Here is a 19,530-nt window from a genome sequence, read left to right on the forward strand (position 1 = left end):
ATGCCCCACCTGATCTGGGCAATGCCTCACTGAGATCCTCTCTCTTGAGTGGATCTAGGTTATGTCAAGTTGACAATAGAAACTAACCAGCAGAGCTGCCCTGGTACTGTTCCCAATAATCAGAACAATAGCAACATTGCCTATTGCACTAGTGGAGGGGGATAGTAGGAGCCTGCCTGGTAGTGTTTTAATCTGTCCTCATCCTTTGAGGTATAAAAGACATATATCTTCAGAACCAAATAAACAAAGATGAGAAGAATGAGAGTTTGGTAAAGGAATCCAACTATAGTGTAGTTACAATAAAGTGACCTAGTAGAGTTCAAGGAAAATATAGTTTTACAACAAGTTGGAGGAAAAGAAAACACAGAAAGCATTGACTTCCCATTGGAAGTGTAGGGGCTCCATTTACAGATGATGGACTGTTCCTTAGTAAGAATGTCTCCATGTACATATTCATGTGGAATTTCATCTGGATAAAACAATGTACAGTTTGACATATAGTAAAGTCCAGGTGATCCTTGAAGAAATCATGAAAGGTGCCTTAACATCATGTAGGCAAGGACATGGGTTATCGCATTTTCAATCTCCAAGTAATGTTAGAAGATAAATGGATTTATTTGAAGGATATGGGAGAGCATATGAGGCTTACATTTTTAGAACATCAAACTTTATAGCAGAGATTACTCCTACTTCTAATTTGCTCGTTCACTCATTTGGCATCTATTGAATGTTCCTGTTGAGAAGCAATAGTGGAGTAGACAAGTGTCACCTTTTGTTTTGTGAGGTTTATATTCAGGTAGGAGCAGAATATTAGAATATATTATGATAGGTGTCACTATAGAAACCTACTCTCTATAAACCGCATTGAAACACTGAATGAAATCTTGAATAGCAAATACTTGCTTGGTTTTATCATTCAAACAGAATGCTTGGTGCAAATAGTTTCTAATGCATTCCCTTATAATGGTTCATTACAAATACATTTTACTTACTCTGGAATTAGCCTACCAATGCTTCTGAATGACAGTCAGGTTTAATCTCAAATCCATGCAACACAAAGTTTGAAACATGCTATGACAACGCCTAGAATCAACAGGTGCCTTCAACATAAAGTCACCATGGGATGATTCTGGGTTGTTGACCTTTGTGCTGAATCTAAGGTTAAAAGATCCTAAACTGCTGGAAAGGATGAATGCAATAAGTAACAATGACTTTCAATTACATAGGAAGTACCACACTTTGACTAAACAGAACCCACTGATTTGGTTCATCTGGCTTGAATATCCTAGGATTTCTCAAGTCTCTGTCTTTGATGATATCCACCATCACCTTAGTTTCTCTACCTTGTCCTTAGGTGAGAATTTGAAACAATGAGGAACACAATGGTTTGGGGATGAAGACATTCACAAAGATCAGGCAGAAGTCCTGCATGGAATACAGGTATTTCCTGGGCTGACTTAAAAGATGGCACACATCCAACACACACTCTTTTAAAGCTGCATGCTTAATTAAACTCAAAAGAAAGGGTCATTCACAGCAGGCAAGCTGAGAGCACTCATAACCCTCAACAATAGCTGAGGCTGGCTGAATGGGGGGTGGGGGTGGAAAGTTGGGACTCACAAGTCATAATTAAAGGGCTGCAGTTCCGAGAGTTCTATAGAGAATGGGGAAGGACCCTTTATTCTTAAAGGGAACCGAAAATTAGAAGCAAGTCCCTGCAGAGATGCAATAGTCCATATTCCCTCATGAAGAGAGAGGCGGGGGAGGTTGGGAGGGGAGAGAGAGATTTGGTAGTCCAGGTCCAGTAGTCAGTGAATGGAAGGAAACTATCTCCTTAGTGTTTTAAAAGTGGATTTCAAGTTATAATTTGTACTAATCCAAAGAGTTAATATTTGTCCCATCAGTACTGGCCCTTGATACTGCCAGGAGCCAGTATAAAGGCTACGTGCAACATCACTCAGTGCAAACTACATGATTTCCTTCAGAGAATGCCCAGATTGATGTTCACAACCCTATACCACAAAGCGCACAGAGATATCATCTCACATGGGAAAGGAAAACAAATATGGCTATGAAAGATGGAGAACCTCTGTAAAATATGCTCCAAAGATTCATGCAATCCCTGCTTGGATTTTAGCTTTAACAAGCTGGTCTGGCATTTGGGGGACTCATTATCTAATTAGAAATTTTTGTAAAAGGTGATGTTAATAATCAGAAACAAAGTATTTATCTTTATTCCATCATTTCGCACAAAGTAAGTTAGGACAATTTCCTCCTTTGAATTGGACATCTAGAGAATTCCATGGAAGAATTTTTGTTCTTTCCATAGATTCTTCTAGGCTCAAGACTTATCACATATTTTAAATCCCCCTGAATTCACTGTGGGGAAAAAATATAACTTTTGCCACCTACACCTTATACAGCTGACATGTATAGTGACAGGGTCTCCAGAAAGGGCACAACTGAAGTGCGGTGAGGAATAGCTAAGACCCTAAAGTTTTTTTTAGAGAGAACAAGAACTAAAAAAAGCAGAGAAAAAGAGAATGTGGTAGGGAATACTATTGTTTCCAGGCAGTGGGTACCTCAAGCAGAACAATAGGAAGATGGCCAGTCCTTGTAAACAATCAGAAAGGCTTCTTCCTCTGTTTCCACTGGTGTCAGGGGATGCCCAGAACATAAGGTGATTGAGGAAAGATGCCAGGTGGGCAGAAGTACTGAAGCAAGGCAGGCTACCATGACACCTCAGGGAAGCCCCCAGGCCAAAGGATCTCAGAAACTGCAGCAAAAATAGAATAGACAGGTACTTCATGGACACATAGCAAGAAGGTCTGTTTATCTGTTAAGTACATTTCTTATATACCTTGTATGGATTGTTCTGTTCAAGGAACTAGAGGAGCCAAGTCATATTACCGTGAAAGTCTGGAAAAGGACTTTGGAGTATCCCTTGAGGAATACAGGAAGACTTCACAGGAGAGGCAGGACTGGACCAGAAACCTGGAGGATCAGTATAAACTCTATCAGGAGACAGTAGGAAGATAATAGAGTAGGTGCACAGAGGGAAGGTCAGAGGAAAAGGGTGGGGGGGGGGCAAAGGCCAGACATGAGTCTGAGAGATAATATGGTAGGCTCTCAGTGAGCAAGTTCTACAGGGCTGGATGGAAGAATGAACCTGGGGAAGTACCACAAGATGATTCTGACTGGACTGAGTCCAGGTTCAACGCTTCCTATCACACTCAGGATCTAAGATTACTCTGTGAGGAGTTTGGAGTCATTAATGAATATTCAGAATGAATGTAACATGATCCTTGTGACTAAAATACTCTAAGCAATGAGCCCTGGAAGCTCATGAGTCCTTACCGAAGAAAAGACAGCGATTCAGGAATACCAATAGACTCTTGGGGTCCTCCTATAACAATGTTTTAAATTAGGTGGTATTTAAATTGGGTAATATCACTCTGTCTGTGACACAACTTAGATACTGAGCCAGTGAGCTGAGGCTTTTGGAGAGGGGAGTCGCTGCCATACATACATATTTCTTTCTCCCATTCTCCCATAGCATCTGGACATCGCCAAAAAAGTCTAAGGAAGCATCATTGCTGGTTGCCATAGAAAAGGAAAGTGGTAGGTAACTAGTAAGGACCACACAGTAGAGCTTATTCTGGAGCATGCTCACCATAGCACTGCTCACAATAGTCAAAATGCAGATTTTAGAGGAGTCCATAGGTGAATATATAAGTAAAATGCAGTAAGTGTATGCAGTAGGGTGTATTCACCCTTAAATAAGGAAGACAGTCCTGCTGCTTGCAACAAACTGGAAGGACCCGCATGACCTTTGGCTAAGATAAATAAGTCAGTCCACTTCTGTAAGGATCTAGATAGATAAACTTAGAGAAGCAGACAATGCAATAGTGGTTACCAAGGCTTCAGTGATTAGGAGGTGATGAAGAACGTTCAGAGTATACCATTTCCGTTACAATAAATGGGTACATTTTAAGGGTATGTGTAGCACAGTCTAGTGCCTATAGTTAACAATATGATATTTGTTTTTAAAAGATAGATTATGTTACATGTTCTTAAAACACACCTACACCTACACACAAACACACTGTTTGGTATGTCCTTTATACTAATTATGGTGATAAGTAACAGGTGTTTGCATATCTCTAACTCATTAAGCTATGCACATTAAATGTGTACTTCTTTGTGTATCAATTATACCTCGGTAAAGCTGTTAAGAACACAGAGAAAACCAGATGACCATATTAATATGGAGGTGAGAATGTATCTAGGATATTCCCGGCTAATTGCACATTCCTAAAACACTATTCTATGATCCTAGGACACGAGGCAGGATCTGTGGCAACAGGAAAAATTTCCCTGTGCTGTTTCCCAGGACTATCTGCCCTAACTTAGAGAATTAGTGCTGGAAATTGAACAAAGGGCTCTTATCTGTCATCCTGGAAATCCTGCACAGAACTTTTAAATGATGGAGTTAAACCACAGAGAAACCATAAAACTTCTTAATACCCCAAATGACCAAGGAGACATGTTTCTAAACAGACATGTTTTGTATGGCTGATTTTCATCCTTTGATAAGTTTAATAATAAATGAATGACTCCTACCATGCTAAATATTTCAGCAAATAATTTTAGTTGTATTATACTTGAAAGCATGAAGGGCTAAGGGAAGATCCTGTTCCATTCAATTATCCTTGTGAGAATTCTCTATTCTCTTTCAGGGTTACTCACAGCTCTAGGAACACATTCCAAATTGCAGTTTGGCGGGGGCTGGGGAAGAGGTGGCCCTTAGGAACTGCAAAAAAATGCCAACAACTAAAAAATGAATTGCAACTAATGAGGAAAGGTGTCTCCTGCAGCTGGAGAAGAGGTTAGATGAGGACAAACCAAGTCGGCAAAATATCCTTTAGTCTGAAAAAAAAAATGAAGCATGAGAAAAATCAGGGGAAATAGTGTTTGATTACAGCCATTGCACAGAGAGAAAATAGCAAAACAATTTAATTTTGAATTCTTCTGGAGTCTTCTAACTAGGCCATATTTCCAGAGAAGAACAAATTGCTGATAAATCAAGAGGCCTTCGGTAAAACCGGAAAACTAGATGTCTGAGGAAATATGATTACAGCTAACAGCAGAAATGAGAACTTCCCAGCTCTTGTATGCACCCAGGTTGACTAATTACTGATTTTTTGGAATGGGTGGTTTAATTTATATTTAGAAGATATTTGACAACCATGAGAATTTTAATCAGATACCTCATGAATGTGCGGCATGAGTGTGGTCCAACTGCTTTCAAGTTGTTTGGGCATATTTGGAAGAACCAGCTATGGAAGGCAGATGCCTATTTCCAAATGTGTGAAAATGGTCTTTGTAAAAACCATTCCTTAGTGTTTTCAGTTTAAGTTTGAAATGTCTTCCATGAGCTCATGTGTTGGTCTTCAACTGGTTTTGGAAAGGTCATTGGAGTGGTTTGGAGGTAGACTGTTGCTGGAGGAAACAGGTCATCATCCAAGGAGGTGTCAGGGATTTATATCAACCTCCTACTTTCTCTCTATGTCTGGACTCATAGACACAATGTGACCAGCTGCTCCTCTCTCCTGCCATCAGATCTTCCCTGCAGTGCTGGACTGTATACCTTAAAACTGTGAGCCAAGTAAGCCCTTCCTCCTCTAAGTTGCTTTTGGTCTGGTATTCTGCCACCAAACAAGAAAAGTAACCAAGACACTAGTTATAGTTACCAGACACAATTTTCATGTTCTTGTCATCTTATAGAAATCAGCTTCTCTTCATCACTTACAATTTTTTTTCAAATTGCCTCTTTTAGGCCTTTATTTCAAAGAAAACTTTGTCTCATTTATAGTCACAAAGAGAAAGTAAATGCAAAAATTCATGTAAGACTTCTAAATATTGAGCATGTTCATTGGCAAAGTAGGGGCTGGAGAGATGGTTCACAGTACACAACCAGGTTTTAATACTAGCTCCAGTGTGCCATAGCTTTGGAGAGTACAACAATACATAATAAAAATATGAAAATAAATCTCTGTAGAGTGAATGTGTTGAATAGAACACCAATCCATTGATTCAACATTAGCACATTTAATGAACTACTGCATTTCATCTTCACAGCAACCCTACCTGCTATGTTCTTTGCCCTTATATTAATAAAAAATGGAAGATAAGAAAATTTAATTGATGTTCACAAGAACACTCAAATAGGAAAAGGCAGCTCCAGGACATGAATTCAGGGACATTTAGCCCAAAAGAAAGGCTCTTTTGGTCTTCTGATTTCCTAGGTTCCAGAGCTGGTATGGGCAAAATATTTCCCACAGTCTACCAAACAAAACACATCCATTTGTTAAACTTCTCCCACTTCCTCACAACCTCATTCACTCTCTCACAAAATTGTCAATTCTACATAAAAAACAAATTACCTTCCTTCTATTTGTTCCGTCCTTTCTTGGAATGCTTGATGCTTTTCTTTACTTCTGCGCTCATACCAGCTACTCTCTGGTGTAATCTTCCCTAGCATACTACTGGAAAGCTAACATTGAAAATCTAAATCTGATATGTCCTCATCCTGCTTCAGATGCTTCAAAATGCCCATGAATCACTAGATAAACTCTGTCTCCTCAAAAAAGCACAGAAGATTCTTCAGCCCTTCACCATCTGTTGTTTCTGGTCCAACCCCTATGTCAGCCTCCTGTCTGTGTCCTGCTTAGATTTCCTTATTTTTGGCAGGAACTAGAATGCATTTGGTTCCATTAATCATTTGTTCTTATTATGAGGACACTTCGTTTGACATTTTCTTCTTTTAAAATGAGTCTAGTGTTATATGCACCTACACACACACACACACACACACACACACACACAAACACACACAGAGAGAGAGAGAGAGAGAGAGAGAGAGAGAGAGAGAGAGAGAGAGAGAGTCTTTAAAATAAAGGAGTACATTCTTGTAGAGATCTCAACCTGAGACCACTCATTGGAATGACCCATTCTTACAAACAAAGATGTATCTGAATTATCAGAGTCAAATGCATGTAAGGGAGAGGGAAGAAAATGAACTTGAAGACAGGACCAGAGACATGGGATTTAGACAACAACAATTGTACAGGGAACCATGCTCAGATGGGGCTCATTTTGAGTTTAGCTGTTTGATGTCACATTTAACATTCTTTTTGTTCTGGACTCTTCATTCTCATTTTTTTTTACTGGTTACTAAAAGTTTAAGCCAGGTCTAAGAAGCAGAAGAAAGCTAAATAAATTTATATGTGATAGGAAGGAATGACTAACCATAATAAATATCTTGAAAAGTCTAGAATCCCAATAATTGTAAGGCAGCATAGAAAAGGCAGAAATGTCATTTAAGCTCCCATCCACCTAATGAGTCACTCATTTCTGATGTTATTATATCTGAAACCCTTCTGGCGTTATCTAGGGTGAGCTCATACCACCTTTCTGGTTTATGTATTAACTTTCTCTCCTCCATTCTCTCCATGTTCCTAACCCTGCTATGGCAGTTAAGGCATTATACTGTAGCTATTTGGAAACTTATTTCTCTTCCTATCTAAGAACTTTCCCATTAGGGTTGTGTCTTACTAAGCTCAGAAAAAGTGCTTAGCTCAGTTGTTTCCATAGAGCATGGATTCAAGGATTTGATGAATGGATAACAAAAGAATGGGCTTAGAGTTTCTATCATTACATTTATATACATACATTTGAATGCAGGAATGCATAAGCATATATCTATATTAGCTATGTTATTTCTATATGTATGTATCATCTATTTCAGCCGAACACAGATATGTATATGCATATGCATGCTTATATCTTGTTTTAAAACTAAAGCAATTGAGTCTTAATGAAGTTACTCCCAGAATGTCCAAACTGAGATTCAAATCCTGATTGCAGAACACAGTTTCTGATACACGTCTTATAAGTTTGCCCCCATTATTACTTCCCCACTTCTATTTCATCAAAAACCATATTGGAAATGGGCCAATAATTTTTGAGTATTATCAACATTCTGATAATGAGATATTTAAACTCTCAATTTTTTTGGACAACATGAAGACCTTTGTGTTTCAGTAACAGGAAGTGCAGAAATATGTCAATGAAATTTTAATCCCTGGCTTCACCCTCTCCATCAAAATATTACTCATCTCTGAACTGTGGCTCATCTGAGGCCAGTACTATATGATTGCCATTCGGAAATGGCATCTCATCGTGGAATGAAGTAGCAAAGGTCACCGTTTTCATTGCAGTGGGACCTACCAAGGCTCCTGATTCCCTCCAGCCAGAGATCCTCACTTGGGAGTGAACCAACATCTCCAAAGATACTTGCATGCAGCCAAGACTTCGAGGCGCGGGGGTCCAAGACTGAAGAAAGAGAACGGTGGGTTCTCCTTTTCTTTCTAAATATTCTGGGAAGGATGAAAGCAGCATGATGAGCAGCAAGTAGCAGTCACTTTGGGTTGGAAGAAGTCAAGTAGTAATGACTTGAGGCACACAGTAGGTACAACTCAAATTCATATATTCAAATAATTCTGATTTTTCCCACCAATGTATTTGAAAACTACATGATTTATTCTGCTGAATAGTTTTGTGTCAACTTGGCATAAGCTAGAATCATCAAAGAGGAAGGAAAGTCGACTGAGGAAAAGTTCATAAACAAACCTGTAGGGCATTTTCTTAGTTAGTGATTGATATAGGAGGGCTAAGCCATTGTGGGTGATGCCATACCTGGGCTTGTTCTCCTGGGTTCTATAAGAAAGCAAGCTGAGAACGCCAGGAGGACCAAGCAAGTTAGTAGCGCTTCTCTGCAACTTCTCCTTTAGCTCCGGCTTCCACATCCCTGCTTTAGTATATGTTTGATGATGATCTATTATATGAAAATGTGAGTGAAGCAAGCCCCTTCATCCCCAGTTGCTTTTGGTCATGGTGTTTCATCACAATAGTTACTAGGTCATTTATTATTTTATTTTTTCTATCACTATACAAACTTCATGAAACTGTTAGCACATTGCAACATATAACTTGAAGAAACCTAAATTTGTACTCCTGGTCCATGGTTGCTCCACCTTTCTCTAGAATAAATGATTTCTGATCCCCTTTGATGTGAGAGTTATGTTTTTTTTTTTAATTTTGATAGCTCACGATAGTGAGCTAAAGACTAAACTATGTATAGATGGTGGCCATGGTCTATGTTTTAGGAAACTGACAAGGCACGGAAAATACTGGGGATTCCTTCATGCAACTCACTCTGTGCCAGGTAGCCTTCTCTGCCTTGATAAACCCACATGATTCCCAGAACAGCCAACAGCCCTATGAGGTAGGTATTACTATTACCCCATATTTGAGACTGGGCAAAGGAGACCCAGAGAGGTTGTATTATTTCCTAAGGTCATCCCACTGGAAAACAAGATAACTTGGAAGCAAATCCAGTCAGTCTGAGTCCACAGGCTGTGGTCCTGGCCACCATGTTGTATTTAAAATGTGAGCTCAGAAGAATTACTTAGGAAAGGCCCACAGAGAAATGGAAGGACAGGCTAATTGAAAATCGGTGAAGCTTCTGGGATAAGTGAGTCATAAACTGTATGAGATGATTGCTGAAAAAATAAGTATGTTTCATATTGGGTCATGGTAGAAAATAAAGCTGGGAAGATACAATGGGGCAGATAATAAAGAACCCTGTGTGTTTCTTTGGGAGACGTGGAGCTTAATGTTAGTGTAAAAGAAACCACAGGAGAGTGTGTTAGAGAAGGGAGGGGTAATGGCTTTTAGTTCCAAAGACTCTTAGCCACAGAAGAAGGCTCAAAGTGGTGGGACCAAGGGCGAGGAAGTATTGAAAGTTCATGATAAGGTCAGTTCTTGGGCACTTGTCTGTGATGTGCCAAGCCTTGTTACAAATACATTATGTTAGTGAGAAATGCTAATGGGCCAAATCAGAACCAAGTAACATGAAGAGGAAATGGATCGATTTTATCATGACAGCCTTTTACTGTCCTGTGGGGCATCTGCAATTGCTCTTAGAAGATGAATTTTGAAGCGGTGTTTTACCAGTGTAAAGGTAGATTAGAGAGAGCCTTTGGTTTCACTTATTTAATTTGCAGTGGTGTGTTTGTGTGTGTGCGTGTGCGTGTGTGTGTGCGTGTGAGTGTGTGTGTGTGTGTGTGTGTGTGTGCGCGCATGCGTGCTCGCGCACTCATGCGTGTGTGCATATGCGCATGTATATGTAAACTAAAGGTCAATCTTGAGTATCTTTCTCCACCATTTCCCATCTTAATATTTGAAATAAGGCCTCTATTGAACCTGGAGCTTTCTGATTTAACTAAATTAGTTGGCCAATGAGCTCCAGGATTGCACAGGCCTCTGCCCCCTCTGCCTGTCCAGTGCTTGGATTATAGATGCACAGTGCTGCAACTGGCTTCTGTGTGGATGCTAGGGATCTGAGTTCATGTCCTCATGCTTTAGCCCAAGGCATCTGACCTACTTGGCCACTTCACAGATCCTATGTTGAGGTATCCATTACTCTCATTTAGGATCATTTTAGCCTTCTTTCTTGCAGGAAGCCTCTTTCTTAAGCTATTTTCCCACCAGCTACTTGCATTCTCCTAGTTGTATCAGGGTTTCTCAGAGTCCTTTGCCTTTACCCTTCTCCATGAAATTCCATTTCTTACTTTGATAGCAGACATGTTATGTCTTACAATTCACCCTCACATTTCTTTTTTTTTTCAGTTTATGGTATCTTTTTTTTTATTCACTTGAGTATTTCTTATATACATTTCGAGTGTTATTCCCTTTCCCGGTTTCCGGGCAAACATCCCCCTCCCCCCTCCCCTTCCTTATGGGTGCTCCCCTCCCAACCCTCCCCCACAGTCTAGTTCACTGGGGGTTCAGTCTTAGCAGGACCCAGGGCTTCCCCTTCCACTGGTGCTCTTACTAGGATATTCATTGCTACCTATGAGGTCAGAGTCCAGGGTCAGTCCATGTATAGTCTTTAGGTAGTGGCTTAGTCCCTGGAAGTTCTGGTTGCTTGACATTGTTGTACATATGGGGTCTCGAGCCCCTTCAAGCTCTTCCAGTTCTTTCTCTGATTCCTTCAACGGGGGTCCTATTCTCAGTTCAGTGGTTTGCTGCTGGCATTCGCCTCTGTATTTGCTGTATTCTGGCTGTGTCTCTCAGGAGCGATCTACATCCGACTCCTGTCGGTCTGCACTTCTTTGCTTCATCCATCTTGTCTAATTGGGTGGCTGTATATGTATGGGCCACATGTGGGGCAGGCTCTGAATGGGTGTTCCTTCAGTCTCTGTCTTAATCTTTGCCTCTCCCTTCCCTGCCAAGGGTATTCTTTTTCCTCATTTAAAGAAGGAGTGAAGCATTCACATTTTGATCATCCGTCTTGAGTTTTGTTTGTTCTAGGGATCTAGGGTAATTCAAGCATTTGGGCTAATAGCCACTTATCAATGAGTGCATACCATGTATGTCTTTCTGTGATTGGGTTAGCTCACTCAGGATGATATTTTCCAGTTCCAACCATTTGCCTACGAATTTCATAAACTCGTTGTTTTTGAAAGCTGAGTAATATTCCATTGTGTAGATGTACCACATTTTCTGTATCCATTCCTCTGTTGAAGGGCATCTCGGTTCTTTCCATTTTCTGGCTATTATAAATAAGGCTGCGATGAACATAGCGGAGCACGTGTCTCTTTTATATGTTGAGGCATCTTTTGGGTATATGCCTAAGAGAGGTATAGCTGGATCCTCAGGCAGTTCAATGTCCAATTTTCTGAGGAACCTCCAGACTGATTTCCAGAATGGTTTTACCAGTCTGCAATCCCACCAACAATGGAGGAGTGTTCCTCTTTCTCCACATCCTCGCCAGCATCTGCTGTCACCTGAGTTTTTGATCTTAGCCATTCTCACTGGTGTGAGGTGAAATCTCAGGATTGTTTTGATTTGCATTTCCCTTATGACTAAAGATGTTGAACATTTCTTTAGGGGTTTCTCAGCCATTCGGCATTCCTCAGCTGTGAATTCTTTGTTTAGCTCTGAACCCCATTTTTCAATAGGGTTATTTGTTTCCCTGCGGTCTAACTTCTTGAGTTCTTTGTATATTTTGGATATAAGGCCTCTATCTGTTGTAGGATTGGTAAAGATTTTTTCCCAATCTGTTGGTTGCCGTTTTGTCCTAACCACAGTATCCTTTGCCTTACAGAAGCTTTGCAGTTTTATGAGATCCCATTTGTCGATTCTTGATCTTAGAGCATAAGCCATTGGTGTTTTGTTCAGGAAATTTTTTCCAGTGCCCATGTGTTCCAGATGCTTCCCTAGTTTTTCTTCTATTAGTTTGAGTGTGTCTGGTTTGATGTGGAGGTCCTTGATCCACTTGGACTTAAGCTTTGTACAGGGTGATAAGCATGGATCGATCTGCATTCTTCTACATGTTGCCCTCCAGTTGAACCAGCACCATTTGCTGAAAATGCTATCTTTTTTCCATTGGATGGTTTTGGCTCCTTTGTCAAAAATCAAGTGACCATAGGTGTGTGGGTTCATTTCTGGGTCTTCAATTCTATTCCATTGGTCTATCTGTCTGTCTCTGTACCAATACCATGCAGTTTTTATCACTATTGCTCTGTAATACTGCTTGAGTTCAGGGATAGTGATTCCCCCTGAAGTCCTTTTATTGTTGAGGATAGCTTTAGCTATCCTGGGTTTTTTGTTATTCCAGATGAATTTGCAAATTGTTCTGTCTAACTCTTTGAAGAATTGGATTGGTATTTTGATGGGGATTGCATTGAATCTGTAGATTGCTTTTGGTAAAATGGCCATTTTTACTATATTAATCCTGCCAATCCATGAGCATGGGAGATCTTTCCATCTTCTGAGGTCTTCTTCAATTTCTTTCCTCAGTGTCTTGAAGTTCTTATTGTACAAATCTTTTACTTGCTTGGTTAAAGTCACACCGAGGTACTTTATATTATTTGGGTCTATTATGAAGGGTGTCGTTTCCCTAATTTCTTTCTCGGCTTGTTTCTCTTTTGTATAGAGGAAGGCAACTGATTTATTTGAGTTAATTTTATACCCAGCCACTTTGCTGAAGTTGTTTATCAGCTTTAGTAGTTCTCTGGTGGAACTTTTGGGATCACTTAAATAAACTATCATATCATCTGCAAATAGTGATATTTTGACCTCTTCTTTTCCGATCTGTATCCCCTTGATCTCCTTTTGTTGTCTGATTGCTCTGGCTAGAACTTCAAGAACTATATTGAATAAGTAGGGAGAGAGTGGGCAGCCTTGTCTAGTCCCTGATTTTAGTGGGATTGCTTCAAGTTTCTCTCCATTTAGTTTAATGTTAGCAACTGGTTTGCTGTATATGGCTTTTACTAGGTTTAGGTATGGGCCTTGAATTCCTATTCTTTCCAGGACTTTTATCATGAAGGGGTGTTGAATTTTGTCAAATGCTTTCTCAGCATCTAATGAAATGATCATGTGGTTCTGTTCTTTCAGTTTGTTTATATAATGGATCACGTTGATGGTTTTCCGTATATTAAACCATCCTTGCATGCCTGGGATGAAGCCTACTTGATCATGGTGAATGATTGTTTTGATGTGCTCTTGAATTCGGTTTGCCAGAATTTTATTGAGTATTTTTGCGTCGATATTCATAAGGGAAATTGGTCTGAAGTTCTCTTTCTTTGTTGTGTCTTTGTGTGGTTTAGGTATAAGAGTAATTGTGGCTTCGTAGAAGGTATTCGGTAGTGATCCATCTGTTTCAATTTTGTGGAATAGTTTGGATAATATTGGTATGAGGTCTTCTATGAAGGTTTGATAGAATTCTGCACTAAACCCGTCTGGACCTGGGCTCTTTTTGTTTGGGAGACCTTTAATGACTGCTTCTATTTCCTTAGGAGTTATGGGGTTGTTTAACTGGTTTATCTGTTCCTGATTTAACTTCGATAAAGCTTATATTACCTGTACCCCACACAAACCTGGCATTGTTCTCTTTCCCTCCACTATCCTTCATACCAATTTCCACTCCAGCATGGGTTATCACTGAGTTTTACTTTTATTTGTTTTTATGTTGATTTTAACTGGTTTCAGTTCTTTTATTACTATACTCTTGAGCAGCAGTGAGCTGCTTGTAAATGTGCAGATGAATGGACAGTGGGTAGAATGGTTTTGAGATGTCTTATACAATATCTTCTACTTACCTAACTAAGTTCTCCTTGTACATCACACTGGTGTGAGAGGGATTCAGTGTGATGTGGCCATCTGGGTCACAGAGGAAACTGTCCTCAGTCCAAATGTAGTAGCCATTGGTTAGGAGTCGGGGGCTTCTGCGGCAGATATAGTAGGAGCCTGTCAGGGGGTCTATGGAGCAGCATTCAAAAGAACGCTCTCCATCCAGGAAGTCACAAGTAAAGCTAAAGAGGAAAAAGAAAGTCCTTTAAGTCTCTACCGTGTATGTACAATCATACAAGACCCACATGACCATGTAGTCATTGTGAAAGAAATTACATTCTTTACATTCACGATACCAACTACTTCCACAACCCTTATCACTGGTTCTCTCAACCATCAGGGCTTAGGCATTGAATCACACAGCATTTGATTTTTTCCTATTTTGAACTTTGGTGGCAACATTCTGGACAATTAGCCTCTTCAACTTAAGATAGACCTATATTCTTAATATTAGTCTATCTTTTTAAAGATGGAAATATCATCAAACTTCCTTTCTGGATGTTGAAATTCACTGTTCTCTTCATTCAATACAGCCCATTTCATGTGCCAGAACACTGCCCTTGTGTCTGTAATAGAGAAATTATAATTTCCTTTCTTTCCAACCCCCTAGTTATGAAGCATTCAGCAGCTTCCATTTCTTAGCCACGTCTGTTCTTTTCTGTACTTTCTCCATTCATAAAATTCATCTCTTTATGGCAGAAGGTGACTTTGAACCATTTGCTGTTTTACTCTGACTCCCTTTCTTTGTTTTCTAAGGAAAGCAACCTTTTCTTTCTTGTGACAAGAAAGGGGCACTTCGGTGCATCCATCCCAAGGAGACTATGATGGTCACTTCCCTCCTTATAGAATTCCTTTCTTAAATGACAAAGCCTTTTTTGGTTATCTACCGCCATCACCAGCACACTGTCTTAGCACTAAACCAATTGTCAATTTCTAGTGTTTTCCCCATACGGTTAATCATACCATCTGTGCAAATGCCTGTGCAAATGCCTGTGTCAACTTCACATGGGAATGTCAGTATGAAGTAGACCAAGGAGAGGGGGGTGTGCATCTAACAAGAACTAAGTTTTTACTTTGGGTTTGAATCATAATTCTACAAAATGTTATTTATTCTTCCCACACACTAGTGTCCTGTAATCAAATTTTGTACATTGAAGGTTATTTAAGGCTTTAGAATTTCCTTAATGATGTCATTATTCTAAGGACAGTTCTTAACACTGATGTCTTTCATAGTCTAAAAACTCTAATGGAACACATTGGCTAGTATTTATATATACTCATGGTTTGAACTCTGGGGAGAATTCACTGTCCTGGTTTGCTTTTTTGTTGCTGTCATAGGAACCTTCTGGCTAAAGTCATCTTTGGGGTAGAATAGTTCATGTCACCTTACAGGTTATAGTCCACCCATATATACAGATAAGGCAGGAACTCAGAAAGCAGAAATGTGAAGGGTTATGGCTTACTGGCTCACTTCCTTTAGTTTGCTGAGGTAATTTTCTCACACAGCCCAGGTCCACCTGTCTAGAGATGGCACAATTCACAGATATCTGGACCCTCCTGCATCAAGTAGCAATAAAGAAAATGCCTCATGGGCATGCCGATAGGATAATCTAACCAAGGCAATTCTTCAGCTGAGGTTTCTGCTTTCCAGGTGACTCTATGTTGTGACAAGTTAACAGCTGAAGCTAACTATGACACTAGCTATATCAATACAATGCTTCAGATGTCTTTATATATAATTTAATTAAAGTGCAAATGTAGGGAAAAGCTAATAAACTAGTAAGGAGACAGAAAGAAAGTAGAATGAGTGATGAGGAAAGACAGAAGGGTAGGAGAAGAACCGACAGAGACTGGTAAATGATGCTAAGGAGGGGGAGGGACATATAAAGAAACAAGAGGGTGGGAGAGAGGAGAGGGAGGAGAGACACTAAAATATACTTTGTTCAAAAAACGCAAGGTGATTTCTAATACTTATATGCTGATTTAAAATATTTCTAGACTGCTTTTACTGATGTTACCTAGTGCTTACTTTAAATCATTAATGAAAATACTGAATGGTACAGGTAGAGGGACCAGAGACTTTGGAAATGCTAGGAACAAATTCTCTGAAGAGAGGCTGGACTGCTTCATTTCAGCATCATATTGCTCATCATTTCCTCTTTTGTAGATAAGGAAAGGAAAATACCAGTAAGATAATAATTGCCCTTGATGCTCTAAGTGACAGAGCTACACATTTCTATTTTGGGGAGGGGGTGTCTCCTACCCTATGCTTTTCTTTCCATACTATTTGCCTTCTCAAGAATCAGAATGGGGATTATCCATAGTGCACTAGGCACTTGGAACCACTAGAGTGCAGGAGCTGTATTTCTACCTATTCTCTGACGTTCAGTCTTTAGCAAATATTATCGACCTCAGTTTCTCTAACCCTGGTTATCTCTCCTTTCAAATGTCCTTAATATTTTCTCTCTCATTTTTTTGTCTGGACATAAATTCAAAATATTCTTACAACATCAGTAGGAGAGAGAGAGAGAGAGAGAGAGAGAGAGAGAGAGAGAGAGAGAGAGTTTACTGAGCTATCAAATATTTTTAGTCATTAAAAAAAAAACTACTTCTAGCTCTTGACTGTCACTTGAGTTACACTGGAGGAATTCCAGCAGCTGGCTATCTTTTAATTGGCCCTTTTCAATGGATTTGAGGAATCTTACCACACATACAACCAGCAAATTGCTCAACTATCCAAATACCAGTCCCTTCTTGTCTTGAGTGATGATTAACGAAGTCCTGGAAGAGTATAGCTTCCTGGTATTGGTGAAAAGACAAACCCCAGTACATCCTTATATCCCTTTAAAATTTTGTGTAGTTACTCACATGCTGATAGGTTCTAAACCATGTTTCATTCTGTCTATCTATATTTCCTGATGGCTTTACCACTTTTTTTAAAAAAAATACTTTATTTATTTAGTATATAGGAGTACATTGTAGCTGTCTTCAGATACGCCAGAATCTGTTATAGATGGTTGTGAGCCACCATGTGGTTGCTGGGAATTGAACTCAGGACCTCTGGAAGAGCAGTCAGTGCTCTTAACCACTGAGCCATCTCTCCAGCCCGGCTTTACCACTTTTTACAATTTAAAAACCTATGAACAATTGGAATATGTGCTTGTTATTAATAAAATACTAACTAATAGATACCACTTATTCCATTTGCGCCATGGATCTATTCCCAATGGTTTTTCCTACCCTTTGCAAATCTCTCTAAAAGGTAAGGATACTTATGATTCTCCTTATGTAGCAAAAAAAACAAAAGATGAACATTCAGAAAGACGAATTACTCAGCTATTGTACACAGCTAGTATCCGGGGGAGCTAGGATGCACCTCTGGTTAAACAGATCCAACACCAATTCATACTTCTGCTTCCATATTATCAGCTGACTCATGTGGTAGTGTTGGAAGGCCTGATGCCTACAAGAAGGGCAGGTTCTAATATTGTGCTAGATCCCTTTATCTTTCAAGTACATTTCAGAACATGGTGGGGAAACCTCAGCTAACTTCCATTAGAAAAATCACAGGAAGGAAAACAAAGATTCCATTGAAGGCTTGAACAAAATAGTGGAATTGACTAGTGTGAGCAGAACATGAAATGTGACCAGCTTGTGTACTCGTGAATACTGTGACTGTTGTGAAATGAGATGGGAAGTCATGGTGTGATGGTTTGAATGAGAGTGACCCTGTAGGCACATACATTTGAATGCTTGGTCCCCAGTTTGTGAAACTGTTTGGGAAGGATTGGGAGGTATAGGCTTATTGGGGGAAGTGTGCCACTGGGCTTTGCAGTTTAAAAAGTCCATGCCTGCCCCAGTTAGTTCTTTCTTTATCTGCCTTGTATTCTGGATTGTATATAAGCTCTCCAGCACTATACCTGCCTGCTTCTTGACATGCTTCCTCCATAATAGTCATGTGTTAACATCCTTCTACTATAGCAATTCTGTAGAATCTTATGCTTCCATAAATGATTTCTTCTAGAAGTTGTCTTGGTAACGGTGTGTTTTTTCACAGCAATAGAAAGCAACAAAGATACCAAGTTAACAAAACAACCCAACCATATCTAAGTATTTGATGTAGTTTGCCGTTCGATAGACATCTGGTATGTACTCACACTAAAAAGGAAAAAAGAATAACCCATTCTTAGAGCAGACGAGTTTTCAATAGTTAATGCAGGGGACCAAAAATTTATAGCCAGGATAAGCCTGGACCATATGTACTATAGTGCTTTTAAAGGAATACAAAGTAAGAAGGGCAGGAAATGAGTTTGACAGAGAAAAGTACCCAATATACCTTGGGAAAAGGCGTGTGGGGGACAACTTTCCAGAAGGTCCTCCTCCTGATCTGGAAGAATCTGCATAAGGAAATGAGAGAGAATTTTCAATATCTCTCCAGCATGTATGAACATGATTGCTGCATAGGTGACACGTGGGAAGTTATGCCTAGCGTACGCTCCAGCCTTAGTAGGAAGACAGCAATGTGGTAGAGTGGTGTGAACAACTAGTTTCAGGGAATCCACCAACTTGTCACCCATCCCCTGTGGGAAACAGAAACTAATCTAGGAGCGTCTATCTTCTGTCTTTCTCAGACTCCATAGTCCTTGGAGGCTCTTTTTAGTGCAGGGTGATAAATCATGACCACCACCTGGAGCTTGTGAATGGAAGAGAAAAGCATCTTGTGTGAAATTAAAGATTAAAAAAAGCAAGCAAAATCAGTCGCTCAGTATGTTGGTTATTATCGCGAACTCCATAATGTGAGGAATCCAATCGCTGTCAAGGGTTTTGTTATTAGTGTGCTGTAAGATGTTTCTACTATAGCAAACAAAAGGCATTGTGGCAGCAGGGTATGAAGTTTAGATTCTGTGTGTGCAAGTGTGCGTGTGTCTTCCTCTCTTGTTCTCTAGCTTGCTTGAGACAAGGACTCTCACTGAACCTGGATCTCATCCATTCCACTAGGATGTCTGTCCAGTACAAGGATTACAGATTCATGTCATCATACCCAGTCCTTTAAGTGGGCTGTGTGAGTCTGAAATCAGGTTCTCATGCTTGTATAATGAACACTTTACATGACAGTGCCTCTCTCCCCAGCCCTCGGGTTGATTTTATTGTTTTTAAATAGATGACTTCTAAAACTAGGAAGCTTGTCAAATCTTCATTAAAGAAGATTTAAGCCATAGGCATGACAATGTGCTTCACTTGGAAGAGAGTTACAGGTGATTAATAGTC

The 19,530-nt window shown here is 39.8% G+C and overlaps 1 protein-coding gene across 4 annotated transcripts in view; it reads right to left on the minus strand.

The window, feature by feature from the left end:
• Nucleotides 1-19,530, minus strand: part of Tmem71 (transmembrane protein 71) — a 46,197-nt gene that overhangs the window by 17,147 nt on the left and 9,520 nt on the right. For all 4 annotated transcript variants that reach the window (XR_010053047.1, XM_039079928.2, XM_039079927.2 and 1 more), the window contains 3 exons: nt 18,599-18,659; nt 14,232-14,444; nt 8,293-8,441 (listed from right to left, as the gene is read on the minus strand). Coding sequence is in view for 3 of the 4 variants with exons in the window: in XM_039079928.2 (XP_038935856.1) it covers nt 8,293-8,441; nt 14,232-14,444; nt 18,599-18,659 (423 nt within the window). In the remaining variant the exon portion in view is untranslated. The remainder of the gene's footprint in view (nt 1-8,292; nt 8,442-14,231; nt 14,445-18,598; nt 18,660-19,530) is intronic.

This window comes from Rattus norvegicus, chromosome 7 (genome assembly GCF_036323735.1).
Source record: "Rattus norvegicus strain BN/NHsdMcwi chromosome 7, GRCr8, whole genome shotgun sequence".
Lineage (NCBI taxonomy): Eukaryota > Metazoa > Chordata > Mammalia > Rodentia > Muridae > Rattus > Rattus norvegicus.